Source organism: Mauremys reevesii, linkage group 18 (assembly GCF_016161935.1).
Source record: "Mauremys reevesii isolate NIE-2019 linkage group 18, ASM1616193v1, whole genome shotgun sequence".
In the NCBI taxonomy this organism is placed as follows: Eukaryota; Metazoa; Chordata; order Testudines; family Geoemydidae; genus Mauremys; species Mauremys reevesii.
The window spans coordinates 6,969,950-6,988,040 of record NC_052640.1 but is presented as its reverse complement, the minus strand read 5'-3'; the positions used below and the strand labels follow the sequence as shown (position 1 = coordinate 6,988,040).

The 18,091-nt window shown below is 42.4% G+C and overlaps 1 protein-coding gene across 15 annotated transcripts in view; it reads right to left on the bottom strand.

Moving 5' to 3' along the window:
- The window catches only part of KDM2B (lysine demethylase 2B), a 196,888-nt gene that overhangs the window by 107,195 nt on the left and 71,602 nt on the right, over positions 1-18,091 (bottom strand). For 11 of the 15 annotated variants that reach the window (XM_039505272.1, XM_039505277.1, XM_039505275.1 and 8 more), the window contains 2 exons: positions 6,764-6,857; positions 5,702-5,855 (listed from right to left, as the gene is read on the bottom strand). In XM_039505272.1, the coding sequence (XP_039361206.1) occupies positions 5,702-5,855; positions 6,764-6,857 (248 nt within the window). Of the gene's footprint in view, positions 1-5,701; positions 5,856-6,763; positions 6,858-7,620; positions 7,640-10,009; positions 10,110-11,239; positions 11,259-12,455; positions 12,475-18,091 lie in introns of those variants that run through there. The other 4 variants (XM_039505283.1, XM_039505284.1, XM_039505280.1 and 1 more) reach the window with 4 other exon arrangements.

The following is an 18,091-nucleotide window of genomic DNA, read 5'->3' as shown; positions in this document are numbered from 1 at the left end:
TCTCTGTTTCCTTTAGCAACTGAACAATTGTTTGCTATATTGTAAAGAAAATATACTGTTCTCTTCCTATAGTTCTGCAGAACTTTGGGTAGCAAACATCTAATAAATATGTCTCAAAAATAAAAGGTCAAAAGGGCTGATTGTCTAGTGAGATAATCAATCAATGGGTATTATCAGGAAGGTGGGACATCAGAGAGGAGTGGTTAGGTCATGATAGTGCCCCATAGCCCAAAATACCTGCGATGAGTCTTTTGTATGTTTGACAAGTAAAAAGATAACTCTGTCCCCAATAACATCACAGGTAGTTTAGCAACTGTAAGCCTTACATCATTTAAATTCTGTCTTCAGCAAATTGAACAGTTAACCATGAATATATTGCCCTTCAAGACCATCCAGAAGATCTCAAAGCCCCTTACAAATATTAATTGAATCTCAGAACACCTCCCTCAGCTGGGGAAATAAAGGCACAAAAAACCCTACATAACTTACCTAAGATCTCCAGTGAGTCCATGGACAATCTGGGAACAGGCCCCAGACCCCTAGACCCTCAAGTCTCCAAATCTTACCACCAATCATCCTCCATCACAAACAAGAAGCTGCTAAGAATTTAGAACTGAACATAACACTGATGGTTCTAAAAATAGCTGGGCCAAAACCAGAACCATCTATCTGTAACCCTTTCCTTTGCAACCCTTGCACTTTTGAGGTTTACATATTGCCACAGAGTGGTTGGCCCTTGTCAGCTGCACTTGTGACACAGCCAACTACCCTCCTCAGATAGGGAAAATGAAGGTAATGTGACCAGTGGATCATGTGACCCAATTAGGTATCTAGGGCAGATAAAGAAGAGGCCTGAGGAGAGACCCTAGGCAGGAAGGCCTAAGAGTTAGATGGCTCCTGCAGAGGACCCTGAAACAGCAGGGGGAAAAAGATTCCACTTAGGTATGGCTGGGAGTGGTCTACCAAGGCAGGGAAGACTCCAGGCAGACAGGCCTGGGAGTGGCTTGATCAAGGGCAAATATATAAACCTTAAAATACATGAACTTTGGTTTGGACTTTGAGGTCTTCATTTTGAAACTGTCTGTGATATTAAACCAGCCCAAGTAAGGGTGATATGGGTTACAGGAAAGCTTTTGTGAAAGTGAGGAGCCCTGAGCAAAGGGAAACGGAGACAGACATGCTGCAGGGCTACTCCATGCCACGAGGGGGCGCTTTGGAGGTGGTCACCTCATTATAGATATAATGAGACCTAGATCTGAATCACCCCTCGTTTCAGTTTTGCAGTATAAAATCCCAACCAGCAAAGTCTTGGAAAATCAAAATCTGCAGCATGGCTATGCATCCATAGGACAAGTCAATTAAAAGCATTTTAACAGTCATACTTTTAATGTGCAATTACTTTCTGCCCTTGGTATAAACACTATCCATTAAAGTTCTCGCATACAGGCTGGCGTAGACAATGGGGCCATGATCTAGGGTCCATATTCTAATAATAAATAGAATCTCATCCACATCAGACATCACTGTTGTTGTACTTAAGGCACCCTGAACCTTTGTGAATCACACCCAAGGCCCCAGCATATATCCTCAGTGGAGGGGGGTGGACTACCTGATCTCTTGAGGTCTCCTCCAGCCCTACATTTCTATGATTCTATCTTCCCATTCCATCCATTTTCTCTCCCAATAACAGCCTCATCAGAGGGAGTGTCGTAACTGCTGTGTTTGACTGAAAACAAGAATGCTGCACACACTTTGTTAGAGTCTCACTTCTATCAAAAAATTCCAGTGATTATAATAATATTCTACATTCACATAGTGTCTTTCCTTCTAAAAGATCCCAAGGCATTTTACAAACTATACATAAAGAAAATCACTTTGCCGGCCAATAGAATGCTGCCAGCTCTGGGGTGAAGTGCGCTTGGTTTAACAACATACAGTAACGCTAAACAAGTTAGGAAAGGAAGTGAAGAAGAATGCCATATCCGGTTAAAAGCATATTATCCGGTTTGGATTTTTGACAGGACATCAAAGCTGACAACCCTATTATTGTAAAAGTCCCATGGGATCTTTAATGACAATATGACTATACGGTCAAATTCTTGGATTTTATGTATCACACAAAAAATGGCACCTCCAGTAGCACAATGACTTCCTTATACTATGCTAGGCTATGAATTCAGGAGGAGAGTTTTGTTTAGTGAGTCAGCAACACAATTTCCTGTTCTTTCCTTGGTGGTCTCCCATCCAAGTAATGACCCAGCTCATCACTGCTTTGCTTATAAGAACTGATAAGATGAGAACCCTAGATGGTATGGCTACTAAAGAATTTGCTCTCTCTCAAAGCTGTCTCACTAAATTTTCAGATCACACACTGCAACTTGTTAATTTGTTCTATGCATTCAAATTAAAACTACGAACATGGAAAGCTTACCATCTGAAAGACCATAAGCAATGTGCTTTCTAGAGTCTCTTTAGGCTGAGCCCTTCAATTGTACTAATCCTCCCTGCAATTAGAGACAAAACAGCAAGTGTCAAATACAGAGCCAAATCCTGTCTACAGTGCTCACGGGTGACTTTCACTGAGGTCAGTGAAAACCCTATCCAAAGGGTGAAAAGAAAATCTAAGCATTCAGCTTTTGCTATTTCATCCACATTCTGGTAAGCAGTGATACCAAGTAATTCAAAGGGTGTTTTCAGTCCACCTCTGTAGAGCCCATAGCCCCAAACACTTCTAGTAGCTTCATCCCCTTTATTTTCACAACTCTGACAGAAATATCATGAGCCAGATTTTCATAAGGGGCTTCCACCCGTACCTGTGCAATTCTGTGCATGCAAACACTCATACATACATACATATTTGATGCACTACTGTCTGCGCATGCACAAGAAGATACACAAATGGAGGTCACTTTTTGAAAATGTGACCCCAGAAGCATGAAGGCCTTGCAAATTATCTAGGGAGAAGAAGCGAACCAACATAATCCAAGCTTCTATATCATTATGATGACTGCATACCTTGAAACACTGATGAGGATTCTAACTGCTCCCTCCAGTAAAGGTTACCACCACCCTTGTCCAAGTCATGTACAGTCTCAGGGTTTTATGTGATCCATTGCTGATTATCTGATTATCAGAGGCCAGAAGGGCCTTTTATCATCCAGGAATTTGTTACCTTACATCTCTGATGCACACCTCACTACAGCCTTCCATGCCTTTGTCGTCTTCAGGCTGGGATACATAATGTGCTCTTAGAACTACCCTCAAAGAGCACTTGGAAGATTCAGCTAGTGCAAAATGTGTCCTCCTGCTTCTCAAGTGGAGCAGGCTGATACAAATACATAACACAATGCTCTATTAGCTCCTGGCCTGTTTCCAGGTGCAATTCAGGTGTTAGTTATCATCTCTAAAGCCATAAGTGGCCTGGGACAGACTCTCCTCATATGCTCTATCACAGCTGTTGCATTCCACCTGTATACTCTACTTACTGTAAGGCTAAACTCCAGGAGTGAGCAGCATTGCATTCTTAGGGGAGGGCCCTTAGCTGTAGAATTTCCTCCATCCACAATCCATCCAAGATTGGGAATTATTAGGAAACCGTGCCAGACGCATTTGTTTATTCTATATAGTCTTAGTTTGTATTTGTAACCAGAGAGCACTTGTCTCATGAATAAATACAGGCTGGGTGGGTTTCATCTATACCAATTCTGGATTACACATGGTTGTTTAATAGGCACCAGGTATGACAACAGGAACACTATAAATAAATAAATAATAATTTAATACCTAAGTTCTTACAAAGTGCATTACAAACATTAACTAATTAATGCTCATAACCACATGAGTTGAAACCAAAGCAAAAAGGTTAAGGGATTTGACTAAAGCCACCGGAAACAGTCAGTGTCACTGCCAGGATAAGTGCACAAAAGTTCCTGGTCTCCAGGACTGTGCTCAATCCACTAGACCATGCCTGTGTCTTTTTTGATAGGGCCTTTCGGTATGTAATAGAAACCTAAAAATAGTCTCTTTTCCTCAGTTAACCCATCCCCTCAGCATAAATGAAATAAGGAATTTGCCAATAAACTTTCCAACACAAACATTCTCACTGTAAAAACTTTGTGGAGTTCATGCTTAGTGTTCTGGGGTAATTATTCAGAAGTGTTTTGGGACAACCTTTTATAAACAGTATGGAGCCTGAAATGGTTGAAGCATGAGCATTTCTGCACATTGGCCTTTCTCAGGAAATCAGCAACTATATTATATATATTTGGATTGACCCCTTTTCTTCCACCATATTACATTGTCCCTTATTTAAGCTCCCAATAGGAGGACACAATTTGCTTCATTTCATCTTCTGAGTATCACTAAACTAACACACAAGAAGACTTATCAGTAGGAGGTTGTCCAGGAGGGAGTGAAGATAAGTAGTAAAGGTACTAACAGGATCAATGCAAACAGCATAGGCACATTCAAACATTCAATTCAAACAGTAATAGCACATTCTGACCCGCTTCAAAGGAAGACCTAATTCCTTTAATGGATTCATTACCCCACACTCTCAGTCATTTTGCCTGTCACCTTAGTCTACAATCCTTGCCAAATTGTTACCAAAGCAGCAAAGCCTTCACAGCTGACACAAACACCGCTCCCTCATTATCAAGAAAGATCCCCTGACTGTCTACTCAAATCCCTGCACTGTTCCTGTCTCCATGATTTAAACCTGATCCTGTTTCCAAAGCAACTTCCATTGCCATCAAGTAGGAAGGCTGCCAATATTTACCTTGCGAGATCTGCTACAGGCAGGTAGCATTGTTATGAAACTGTAAACAAACTCACAGCACCACTACAGCCAAAGAGAAGAAAGTATGACATATTCTAATGTGAGGAGCACCACTGGCCTGATTCAGAATTCAGCTGGCATAAGCCAGGGTTAAGGCTTCCCCATCAGCAGAAAAGTACCCACCACCTCTGCTCTGCCAGGGGGCCCTGAGCCAGGCACTGCAGCTCCCAAAAATGGGCTGTGTGTTCAAGGAGGAGTGGTGTGGCCTTGCTACTTGGAAGATGTGTAGATTCAGCACACTGACTGGGCTCCTGAAGAGATTAAAGCTGCCCTTCCCAGACACAACCCATGAGGGTGGGCAGTGGTGTAGATACTGCCTGCCCCCCGCCTACGAGAGAATCCCAACTACAATGTGTCTCAAGGAATCAAGCCCCATCTCTGAGTTCGGGCTATAAGCAGAGACTGAGAGGCTGGTTGAGGATTATTAAACTGCAAGTGAAACCTGCCTGGAAAAAGATCACAGACTGGATGCAGGAGATATTTAAGAGCAGTAATATCTCACAACAAGAAGAAAAATGTAGTTTTCCAAACAGGCAGACAAAAATAATTCATTGTGACTTTTTTTTTTTTAACAGATGTTTACAGTAAATTCAGTGCTGATGAGAATGCTGGATTGACAGTGCTACACACTAAAGCCCTCTTTTTATCCACAGAGCAGGTACAACATACTTCCTCACCAATGTGCTTCATGCATGTCCTTATGGGACCTCTCTAGGGGATTAAGTCATTCAATCCCTAGCCTTCCTGCTGAGATGGCCAACAAAAGAACCAAAAGGAGGTTTAGATGAGATGTTTTTATATTATGGATAGGAACTGTTAGTAAACATAATGATTCCAAAAATAGTCACAGCTATTAACAGTTACCTGAAGGAATAAAAAACGTATAGCCTTGTTTCAACTCAATTCTTTGGCATAGTTCCACCCTGTCTCCCAGAAAGATATCACTTTGCTTTCCTGACAGAACCCATTCTTCATAAAGTTCTAGATTCTGCAGAGTAGGCGGAATCAGCCAGAAGATCTAAAAATAAAACAAAAGTTTAACTCTTACAAACAAGCAATGAAAATAAAGAGCTAGCATTTTCAGCAAAGTTAAAGGGTGGCAATTAAGTGAATATACATAAGCAAATGTATTTTCAACATAAAGTATAAATTTTCCATGTGCTGTACACAGAGGTCCCTAGCAGATTATAGCAGTAACTGGTATACACAATGGAAGCAGCAAGATTACTCACAATTGTCATACTGCTTCTACAAAACATCATCTCTGTAAACTTGAGTCCACTAAGAGCTTACTATACCACACAAGCTTGGAATATAATATTACTTTCACCTCAATTAGATATGTAGATGAACAGTATCAGGAGCACAGAGATGTTCTATTTGCTCCACTTACTTCAATACACATAGCACCTATCTCCACTGAAATCTCAAATATGACTAGTTATATCTAAACCAGTACACCTAGAAGAATGTGGATATAGCTATCTATGCTGCATATTTGAGTACTTCTATTTTTGAATGAGTGTGTGTGCCTGTGCATATTCATGCACATGCTTAAAGGATCCTGAAAACTAAGAAGAGGCTCAGAGATTCTGGCAACCTAAGGAGATGCGATATGGACACATGGACGCAGCTGTGGTATATGGCCAGTTATATGCTACGCGACACTTCCAGTATACAGAAGCATAAAATAAGCTTTTTCATATCAAACTTTTCTGATATTTTGGTGCCCTGGAATATTCAATGTACTTGTTTCACAGACTGAAGGGCTGTCTCCGCTGTTTAGCAAAACTCCATGTTCATCAGTCAGGCCAGAAGATTTACAGTTTGATCACTTACAAGCAAAAGTCAAACAAACAAACGAGCAGAGCAGACCTCACAAGAAATCCCCAAAAATAAAGATGTTACACTGTCAAGTCTACTTACCTTCCCTCCTCGGAAAACGTGATACCACACTGAAGTGCCACCAAAATCAATGTGAAAATCAGTGAAGCATCCTTTCACGCTCATCAAACAGTACCTGAAAAGCACATTGGGGTGGGGGGGAATACAAACATCACGAGCTACAATGAGCAGTCTGAAAACAACACTATTTATTAATTTGCAGTGTAGCTGCATATGTAGAGATCTCAAGCCAATGAAGCTGTTATATCTCTACAGACACCTCATTTAGTCATCTTAATAGGACAAAAACAGGACTATAATTCTGTATGTTATTCAGTTGTCTGGAGAGAAAGCTATCAGTTATAAAAGGCTTGGGAAATATTCAACTTAAGTTGGTCAAAAATAATCACCACACCATTCTCTACTCCAGGTATGATCTCCTCCATTACTAAAAGCCATAACCTTCACCAAAAGTTGTGTTGACTGATTCAAAGAACAAAGTTTTTAAAAAAATCTCATCTGGATATAAATCCCATTGGACATCAATTACCTAACTACTACCACTGCAACTTTTGCAGGGGACAGAGTGATGGAAGCTTCATTTGGCAAATAAACTGTTTTCATTCCCATTTCCAAGCATATCTGTGCAGAATAATTGAAGGTATCTGTTTGCAGTATTCCCAAGTACCAGGATCACTGTATTTTGTGCCCTCTAGATCTATTTTTTCAGAGCAGTTTAATGTCAACATTGCTGCAAAGGTATACAACGGCTCTCAGCTCACTGCATGAATCTCGAGCCTCCAGCCACCATCTGTAACTAATGGCCGAATTACAGCCGCCCTTCTCACAACAGGCACCTTTTGCAAATGCAGAAAACACACACCACTTAACCCACTAACCTCTTTTCCTTGTTCCAGTCGCCCTTTCATGGCTTTTTTTTTTTTTTTAAGTTGTGGAAACAATATCAGAAAGTAATCAAAAAAGGTTTCATTTAACTGTGTCTTTTTCTCATCACATTCAGGTAGAGAATCTCAGCGGTATGCAGACGGCGTGCAAAAGTCCCTCTAGATGATAGGCTAGAAAGGACCTTACCATGTGTCTGCAGAAGGCTAGCAAATCAGAGAGACAGTTGGATACATAAGAGCCTGCTGCCTAGCAACCCCATCCTGTGCTGGAGTTGACAGAATGATACGCAATGCTGTCATGAAGACAGTCAATTTGTGTGCTTCAAAAAAGTCCTGTGTCTTCATCTCACAATTAAAACCTCTCCTTGTACAATAATAATGCTTTCCTCTTACCCACTCTGGAATTTCAGCAGCATTTTGAAGCAGGGATAGAGATTTTTCCACCCTTGGAGTATTTCAGATACTTCAAAAAATCATAGCTAGCCAAGAAGCTGCCTAGACTCCAGATATGCTCCATTTCAAAATATGAGTCCTTCATTCCCAAATACATTTTTTTTAAATCTCTCCTTTTATTCTCCTCTCCCAGGATGCTGCTGACTACACGTCAGATGGAAATTAAAAACAAAGAAGCAGCTTATAAAGGAAGTTTCCTTTCTTTATATCAGCCTGCAGAAAGTCAGATGTAGAATAACTGCTAATAAAACAAAAATAACCTGAGAATGTATCAGTTCAAAGGAGGTCTTGACAAACATTGCAAAAACAAAAATTTTAAATAAAAAACAAATTATTATAGACTCCATTATTTTCAGTCTCCACAAAATCAATTACAAACATACCGAATTAAAACAAAATGTCCAAGGCAATACTGCCCACCTAGGATTGCCAGTCGATAGTCAGATACTTTGGATTGTTTCAAATGGCCCTCTCTATACTTCTTGGGCTTTTATTTGTCTTGGTTTTTTTTAATAACCTTCAACCCACAATTTGAGGCTGTTTGTCTCTTTGTATTGAAGGTGGAAAAAATATAAATTAAATTTCCAGTTAAACCACAAAATGCTCAAAATGAGCTTTGCAAATGAGAACACACTGATGCAGAGATAGCTGGAAACATTCGACTTTTTTTTCTTTTAATAGCATGTCTTGAACCTCCTCTAAACAGAATAATTTCCATTCCCAAGAAAGGTTGATTCAGTGAAAGATCCACAAGCGGTGGTTAATAAAACCTACAAAGCATTTGGAAAGATCAGTTTTTCTTTCCATCCACAACTGAAACCAATCACAAATGAGTTATTCCAGCCTTAAATTTCTGTTGTTAATCTAACAGGGATGCTTCTGTCCAACACCAAACAGTTAATGGAAGCGTTAGGAGTCTGAAAAGCGATCTGCCGCCATACAGCAATCTCCCTTGTTGCCAGACTCTGGCACAATGCCTTTGCATTGACCTCTACAGCTTCCTCTTCCAATGTACACTGCAGTCACATGGTCTCCTCAGCACAGCTCCATGCTACAGCTAATCTTACACAGACACGACTCTAACCTCAGCTGGCAGCTTCTCAACACTAACGGCTGCTAATTTGGTTAGAGAGAGATCAAGTTTTTAGGTTTTTCCACAACAAAATGTCCGCGATGAAAGGAAACTAGAAACAACATCTACTCTGCTTCCTTCAGTTACAGCTCTAGTCTCTGCCTTAAGCATTCTGGGCCGGAGCAGGTAATGTGAATGTAGGAACGCACTTTCAAGTAGGACATAGAGAAAGAGAGAGAGAATCTTGTCAGAGTTTTACACACACACACCCAATACAAGCACAAACAATTAATCAAGCTTTGTTTCTTCACAAGTGCTGTAATTTCCAGTCCCTGCAGACTCAACTTTATCTCACTACACACCCCTGGTTGGGTTTTTAAAATATGCAGCTTCTTATAATCTAGTTTTTTTAAAACCCTCCCTTCCCTGCTAGAGTTTATTTTGTGCTCTCTCTAGTATCCTGAAACTGTTCAACAGTTAGTTGATGCACTATTATATTTTTCTTTCTGAAAAGATCTGGGGAAATGTAGTACCCATAGAGACAACATACAGAGACCCACAAACTCACAAGCAAACAGAACAACAAATACTGAAACAGCACTGATGGAGAAAAACCCTTAGGCAAACACAGGGACAACATGTAGACAGATTCAAAGCAAACACAGATACCATGTGCAGACACACAAATCCACATTCACAGCTTCAAGCCCACCAGCACAGGAGACACATGTAGAGAAACAAAGGCAGAAACAAACACTGAGTTACAAACACACTTGAGAACAGAGAGATGCAGAGGCACATGCATAGAAACTCAGGGACGCAGACACACAAGCAAACACACACACACGAGTTCATTACCCTGAGCTCAGTTCCTTCCTTTTCTTTCGTTATAAGTACAGCACAGCACACAGCTCTATTCCCTCTGGCATTACAAGGACTCCCCTGCCACTAAGCTCAGCCCATAAACCACTCCCAAACCCCAGCAGATGCTTCTGTTTTTGTTCGGGCCAATGAGAAAAGTATAGCTCACTCTTCCTTCCTCCCAGAAGCAAACCCCGGCTGGTTGAAATCCCTAAGCCTGAAACCGAATACCACAAAACCATGAGCCAACTACAAGTGCCAAACCAAAGAGCAGAAGCAGGCCATAGCTTTCTGTTTATTTGTTGGATTTTTTTTTTAAAACAAGCAGTGGCTGGTGCTCTGTGTTCTGTGAGGCACAAGGCATTCGTGAGGGGGAGATAAGAGAGGCAGTTGGTTTATTTGTTAACAGTAATGTCTTTCTTAACGAGGTAGCTCACACACACAGCCCATTAATAATTACACTGATACTTCCAAGGGAGCTGACTCTTGCTGCCAAAGCTCATGGTGGATCCTAAACGCACAGCTCCTGACATCTCCCCTTGTTACTGTGGCCTTTACTTAGTGCATCTGAAAATGTGACATGGTAGAAAACAGGAAACAATAGGTACCTTTAAGAGAATCGTCAATAACTGCCTGACCCACTGAGTGACACAAACTCCCTGTAACTGAAAGCCACAAATTACACCACAAGACAAAAGAAACCATTGTCACCCAGGAGACATGGAGCCTGCACTTCCAACCCCTTTTGCTTTCCTGTACTCCACCCCACCCTCAACACGAGTGCACTAAAAGGCCCCACATGGCAGTGGCTATCCCTGTGCCCAAAGAGAGCAGCTACATAGCTCCCTCCAGGGTCTCCCTTCTAAGCACTGCTTCAAGTCCCGCAAAGCTGAATCCTTCATGTACTGCAGCCCACCTTTCCCTTCATTTGGACCAAAGAAGACATTAGTTTGTAAGTAGGACATAAAATTCAGGCTGCACAGTGGTTCCAAGAAGCAGGAAGGGAAAATTGAACCCAGCTCACCAGCATTCTTCATGCTCAGGAAATCTAGCTATTAGTGTCTCTCCTGCATGACATGATGCTTTTCATACCGTCTTCCGTCTCCCTCCCCACCCCACCCCCAGTAAATAAGGGATCCCACCAGGAAACCTAACCAGACTCTCCCACATGGTAGGAGGCATGTACACCTCCTGCTGGGCAGGATGTGCAAGATCAGTAACATTTACCATTATCAGGACAGTGGGCCATCCAGGACATCGTTTTCAACAGACATTAATTCTGTTTCCTATCATACTGCACAAGTCAGGAACAGAGCAGCTAGAGCCACCGTAACCAGCTTTTCCTATAGAAGACAGCCAAGCTTTCTTCTAAATCTGATTAAATCAAAGCACCACTTACAGCAAGACAATTAATAATTAGGAGGTTCCACACCTCATAGCTTCTGAAGGCTGCTCATTGCATACACTAGCATCTCCTTGTATCCCTTCATTCCACTCCACAAGTTCCCTGTCTGCCACCCTCCCATTCCACTCTATTTCAGGAATTCCCTGCAACTCTTCCCTTCACCCCTCCTTCATGCCTGGGGCTGTGTCCCTCCTGTCCCCCGAAGCCAAGATCTCTGTGTGGGTTCCACATGCCCCTCTCCCCCCATACCAGAGTCCTCAAACCTCCCCGCCAGGGGTTTTGTGTATCCCTATTCCCTCTCCCGCCCAGACCAAGGTCCTACAATCTCCCCCAACTCCAGGGCCTGTGTGCATGCCTCCCCTTCCCTCCCCCATTATTATTTGTCTGGAAAATTAGTCATTCAAACTGTCAACATGTTAAACTCATTTGGGAGGACTGGTAGAGATAAGATTGTGGTATTGTCATATTGGAAAGGGATACGGGTGCTATCAACAAGTTGTTTGATTACAGACAAATGCAGAGGTGCTGGAAGCTGTGGCTGTGCTAACAGGATGGCAGGAGATCCATGTGTCCCCCATTTTCTCCCTTTTGGTGTTCCCCAAAATCAATAGCCACTAACGCCTAGAACATTCTGTGCAATTTTGGAACTGATCAAATGTGGCATTCAAAAGTTATCACATAATAGACAGAGAAATGCCATCAAGTTGAGTGTGGCCTGATAAGTTTGGCCAATTATTCATTAAGTATGGTATACACACAAGGTACTTAAGAGCACTTAAAAGATGAGATCCCTGCCCTGAAGAGCTAATGATCTATCTCAGACAGACAAAAACAAAATGGGGATAACAAGAGAAAGCCTGTATTTTCTGGGTGTGCGTAGGCTGACCCCATATTTTGTACAGCAACTGCAGAGCCAGACTTTCTGGACACACACACCCACAGCTCAGATTGGAAATTAATAAGTAGTGGTACTTTCCCAAGCACTGCCACCAATCCAAACTCCACCCACACGTGATGCCAAAATAAAATGCTGCTCACAGTGGATTGTGCGAATCTTCACAGTATGATTATTCCTCTTCTTGTGTGCTGTGACTAGTAAGGAAATAGTCATTTAAATGTAGACCGTAAGACAGGGGTAGGCAACCTATGGCACAGGTGCCGAAGGCAGCACGTGAGCTGATTTTCAGTGGCACTCACACTGCCCAGGTCCTGGCCACCGGTCCGGGGGGCTCTGTATTTTAATTTAAATGAAGCTTCTTAAACATTTTAAAAGCCTCGTTTACTTTACATACAACAATAGTTTAGTTATATATTATAGACTTATAGAAAGAGACCTTCTAAAAATGTTAAAATGTATTACTGGCATGCAAAACCTTAAATTAGAGTGAACAAATGAAGATTCGGCACAGCACTTCTGAAAGGTTGCCAATCCCTGCCATAAGATATTGGTGTTAACCAGACAGAGGAACTGGAGAAGTTCATGCCTCTCAAGGTATGTCTACACAGCAAAGAAAAACCTGTGGCTGGCTTGTGCCAGCCAACTTGGGCTGTGGGGCTGTTTCATTGCTGTGTCGACTTCCAGGCTCAGGCCAGCTGCAGGTTTTTCTTTGCTGTGTATACCCCAGCGCTATAAATTCAGGCTGCCTGTAGACCTCAGCACCAGAGCTTATACTCGATATACATTTAAAAGGTTCCCATTGAGCTTTAAGAACCAAATAAGTCCTTTTAAAAAAAAGAAATGTGCCTAAAATAGCAGTCCTGAGGGAATGTGCCAAATTGCCAATGTGCAGCAAACAAGCCCATTCTACCCTGGCAAATACTGATCATAAGGGCCTTTTGGTACCTCTCAAAGTGCAGCACACATCTTTATCTTTGTGACAATAATATCTGTTTGAAATATTGATGGTTATTTCTGCCGGCTCTGTAATACTGCAAGTTCTGTGAGCTTTATATAATATGGTGTTTGAGATTAATGCATTAATCTGAGAACAAATCATACAATCGTAGGACTGGAAGGGACCTCAAGAGGTCATCTAATCCCATGGCAGGACTAAGTATTTCTAGATCATCCCTGACAGGTGTTTGTCTAACTTGCTCTTAAAGAGCTCCAATGATGAAGATTCTACAACCTCCCTGGGCAATTTATTCCAGTGTTTAACCCCCTTGACAGTTAGGAAGCTTTTCCTAAGGTCCAACCTAAACCGCCCTTGCTGCAATTTAAGTCCATTGCTTCTTGTCCTCTCCTCAGAGGTTTAGAAAACAATTTTTCTCCCTCCTCCATGTAAGTACCTTTTATATACCTGAAAACTGTTATGTCCCCTCTCATTCTTCTCTTCTCCAGACTAAACAAACCCAATTTTTTCAATCTCCCCTCATAGGTCATGTTTTCTAGACCTTTAATCATTTTTGTTGCTTTTCTCTGGACTTTATCCAATGTGTCCACAGCTTTCCAGAAATGTGGTGCCCAGAACTGGACACAATACTCCAGGTGAGGCCTAGTCAGAGTGGAGTAGAGTGGAAGAATTACTTCTCGTGTCTTACTTACAACACTCCTGCAATAGGGCTTCCAGGCGTCCAGGTTTTGACTGGAACACCCAGTTAACAAGGGACCCTGGCGGCTCTGATCAGCACCGCTAACCGGGCTGCTAAAACTCCAGTCGGAAGCACAGCGGGGCTAACACAGGCTCCCTGCCTGCCCTGGCTCTGCACAGCTCCTGGAAGCAGTCAGCATGTCTGGCTCCTAGGCACAGTGGTGGCCACAGGAGCTCCACGCGCTTCCCCTACCCTAAGTGCCGGCTCCACAGTTCCATTGGCCAGGAACCGCGGCCAACAGGAATTGCGAGGGTGGCACCTACGGGCGTGGGCAGTGCACACAGCCCCCTGGCCCCTCTGCCTAGGAAACAGATATACCAGCTGCTTCTGGGAGTCACCTGAGGTAAGCGCTGCCCAGCTAGAGCCCACACCCCAAACCGCCTCCCGCACCCCAACCTCCTGCCCCAGCCCGGAGCCCCCTCTTGCACCCAAACCCCTTCCCAGAGCCCACACCCCGCACCTCTCCCTCACCCCAACCCCTGTCCCAGCCTTGAGCCCCTCCCACACCCTGAACCCCTCCTTTCTGGCCCCTCCCCAGAGCTCACATGCCCAGCTGAAGCCCTCAACTCCTCCCGCACCCCAAACCTCTGCCCCAGTTCAGTGAAAGTGAGTGAGTGTGGGGGAGAGCAAGTGACGGAGGGAGGGGGGATGGAGTGAGCGGGAGACAGGACCTTGGGGAAGGGGCGGTTTTGTGCGATTAGAAAGTTGGCAATCCTATCCTGCTAATATATGCCAGAATGATGTTTGCTTTTTTTGCAACAGTGTTACACTGTTCACTCATGTTTGAAATGCTTTGTTATCTAATGGGTGTGGATAAGAACTTTTGCCTATCAGCCTAATATTCTTTTACTTAGAATAATTATAGTCATATAACTGATTTTCATACCAAAAGCAATTCATAAACAATATAGAGAGAGCATCATCAGAAATACAGCATGCTGAATATAGTGTCAGCCTGTATTCCAGGATCACTAGTTCCACTATCCATTAACAGCCCCTCCACACAGTGGACAAATTTCTGCCTCTAGAGGCACACCCCAGTTCATAATTAGATTCTAGTTCAGCAAAACATTTAATCACATGCTTAAATCTATCCCTATTCAGCAAAGGGATGAATATATTGGGATATACTGATGAAACATAGCCTAAAAGAGGAGGAATAAAACTGACCCTGATACAGGGTATGAAATCAGACCAGCATCTTATTTTAGTGGATAGGTGAATTATTTGTATGGGAGACACCATCTTTTTTTTAACAAAAGACAGCAGTGATTTATTCTATAATAACTAAGGTCAATTATTAAGTAAAGGGGAAATTTTCTAAAGCACAAAGTGCAGTTGTGGGTCCCTAACCCTTAGGAACTCTTCCCCCAACACAAAATCTATTAAAATTATTTTTCTCAACAGTTTTTAGAAACATCTGTCACTATTTCACCACACCCATAACTGTGAATGGTGCTAGGGTCTCTATTACTACTACCTGGCAAATAGTCTTGCCAGTCTAATGATATAGGGCCCAATCCTGCAAATATTTACTCATGTAAGTAATCCTTATTCAGTTAGCTAGTCCCATTCACTTCAATGGGACTACTTCATACAAATAAAGGTTTGCAGGATCAGACTCACAGTTTAACACAGAAGGTGAAGCTCAGGATATGAAAACAAACACAACCAGGAGAGTTTCAGAATACTCATAAGGCAAGTTACTATTTATTCCATCTTTTGGGGGAGATTTAACAGTGGCTTAATATTTCAACTGTTTGTAAACTAAGTTTTTTTCCTCCTTCATGGAAAACGTTTAGTTTTTGGTGAAAAATAGAAAACCCAAGTCAGAAATGCTGCTGTAATGCCTCATGGGAGTTGTAGTTCAGATGCCTTTTGCTTCCATTCATTTCCATAGGACAGGCTCTCTAGTCAACGACATCTCCCATGATGTTCCACAGTCTCCCCTCTTGGTGAAGGGTGGGTTACATCAAGGCAGTTTCATGGCCATCGTGCATTATAGGAGACGGAATCCAGCTTGGAGGTCAGCCCATCTCACACTGACCATGCTCCCTTCCCAGCCCCTATGCTGGGCTAAAGGGGCTGATTGGTTCAGGCACCAGCTATGATGGCTCTGTGCTCACTGAGGATTCCCCTATGCCAGGTGGATCTCCAGCTAGGATCTACAAGCAGTTTTTGCCCTCGTCACATCACTTGAGTAGTGCAAAAGGAGGAGAGAGGGGCAAAGAATCTGGCCCATAATATTTATACATTTCTTATACACCTCTACCCCGATATAACGTGACCAGATATAACATGAATTCAGATATAACACGGTAAAGCAGTGCTCCAAGGGGGCGGGGCTGAGAACTCCGGTGGATCAAAGCAAGTTCGATATAACGCAGTAAGATTTTTTGGCTCCCGAGGACAGCGTTATATTGGGGTAGAGGTGTACTACTAAAACACAGTCCTTACTCTCATAAAAGCTCTGAAAATCTCTTGCTTTTTTGCAAAGCATTCATTCAGATTCTGAATGGTCTCTCCTGGGGCTCAAACTCTGTCATCACACTGCCAAGATGGCAGAGTCCTTCTTGGTTAATTACTCAGGTTTATTATTCAGAAAATCTTCTTCAAAAAATTGTCAGGGATTTGTTTTGTTTTAAATGTGGGTGTCAGTGGTGATGGAAGGTGCCAAACCGATAACCTTGGAAATCGAATTCCCCCATGTATCCACAAAAGGGGCAGCAACAGCAGCACACCCTTCCTATGCTGTCTACCCTGACCTGCAGGGGACACCTCTACGGCACAAGAGTCGTCAATTTATATGTCCATACAACCCAGGGGCCTCTCTGCTGAAAATGTGACCAATGCAGGCAGATCGTGCCAATATTTGGTAGTGTTTTCTGTGATGTGAACACCTGTTCACTAGAAGCTGGACTGAGACCTCCTAAACTCATTTAATATAAGCCACAGAACAGGCATCACATTGTAACGACGTTCAAACTCTATTAACCTGGCCTGAATTTAAATCAGTGAGAAAGAGAATGAAAGACACTTTATCACTTAGCTATTCAGTCCCCCACCTACTTGTATCTTATTATTCTTTTAAATTAGAGGTGGTGTTTAGAAAATCTTTTATATTTTATTTTAGTTCTTATCTAATATGGCTGTCCAACTACTGCAGTTTGCTAGGTTCTCGCTCAGATATTAGTCATTTATTTATGGGCAAATAATAACCTCACTATATAGAATTTTTTTTAAAAGTTAATGGTACAAATCCAAGTGAAAGCCAGAGAGGTCTCCAAATGCATTTTAATAACTGAACGAGCATAGCAGATGGAGCATTCTCTAACTCCATTCCCAGCACAGAACTTTACACACAGTAGCCAAGACAGATATTTGTGTCTGGTGATACCATCTGTGTCTGCAAAACCACAGTCACTGTTATTGGAGTGCTTTCTGTTTGTAAGGATCATTCTAAGGGTGGGTATAGCATACAGCAAGCTCCCAGTATTATAAGCACACTTAAGAACAGGTCCTATTTCTAGACTCCAGAAGTCAGGAATGCACAGGATATAAACACTAGTGTTTTTCTAAAATTAAGGAGCAGCATCACACAGATAACAGCACTGACATGGATTGTTCAGTCCTCATCATCTTGCACCTCAACTACTGTAATCCATTCCTGTAGGGTCCTGATGACAGTCACACTGACCCCCATCATGCCACTTCAAAAAGCTGCTGCTAGTTCGTCACTGCAATTACATCACTTCACCTTTGTGACCCTCCATAGGGTTCCCATCCGCACCTCCACCCTGTTTGTCTGTTTTGTCTGTCTGCTGCACTGTATCTGGCATGTAGACTGAGACTCTCCTGGGCACAGACTGTCTTTTTTATTTCTTATCTGTACAATCTCAATGGGGCCCTGAACCTTGGTCGGATTTTTAGCCACTACTATAATACAGTTAAATGTAAGGGTGGCATGATCTAATGGTTAGAGTAGGAGACCAGGAGACAGAGTGTCTGGATTTTATTTTATCTTCTGCCACTCACTCACTGTGTCGCCTTAGTCAAGTCCCTTAACATTTTCAAACCTAAGT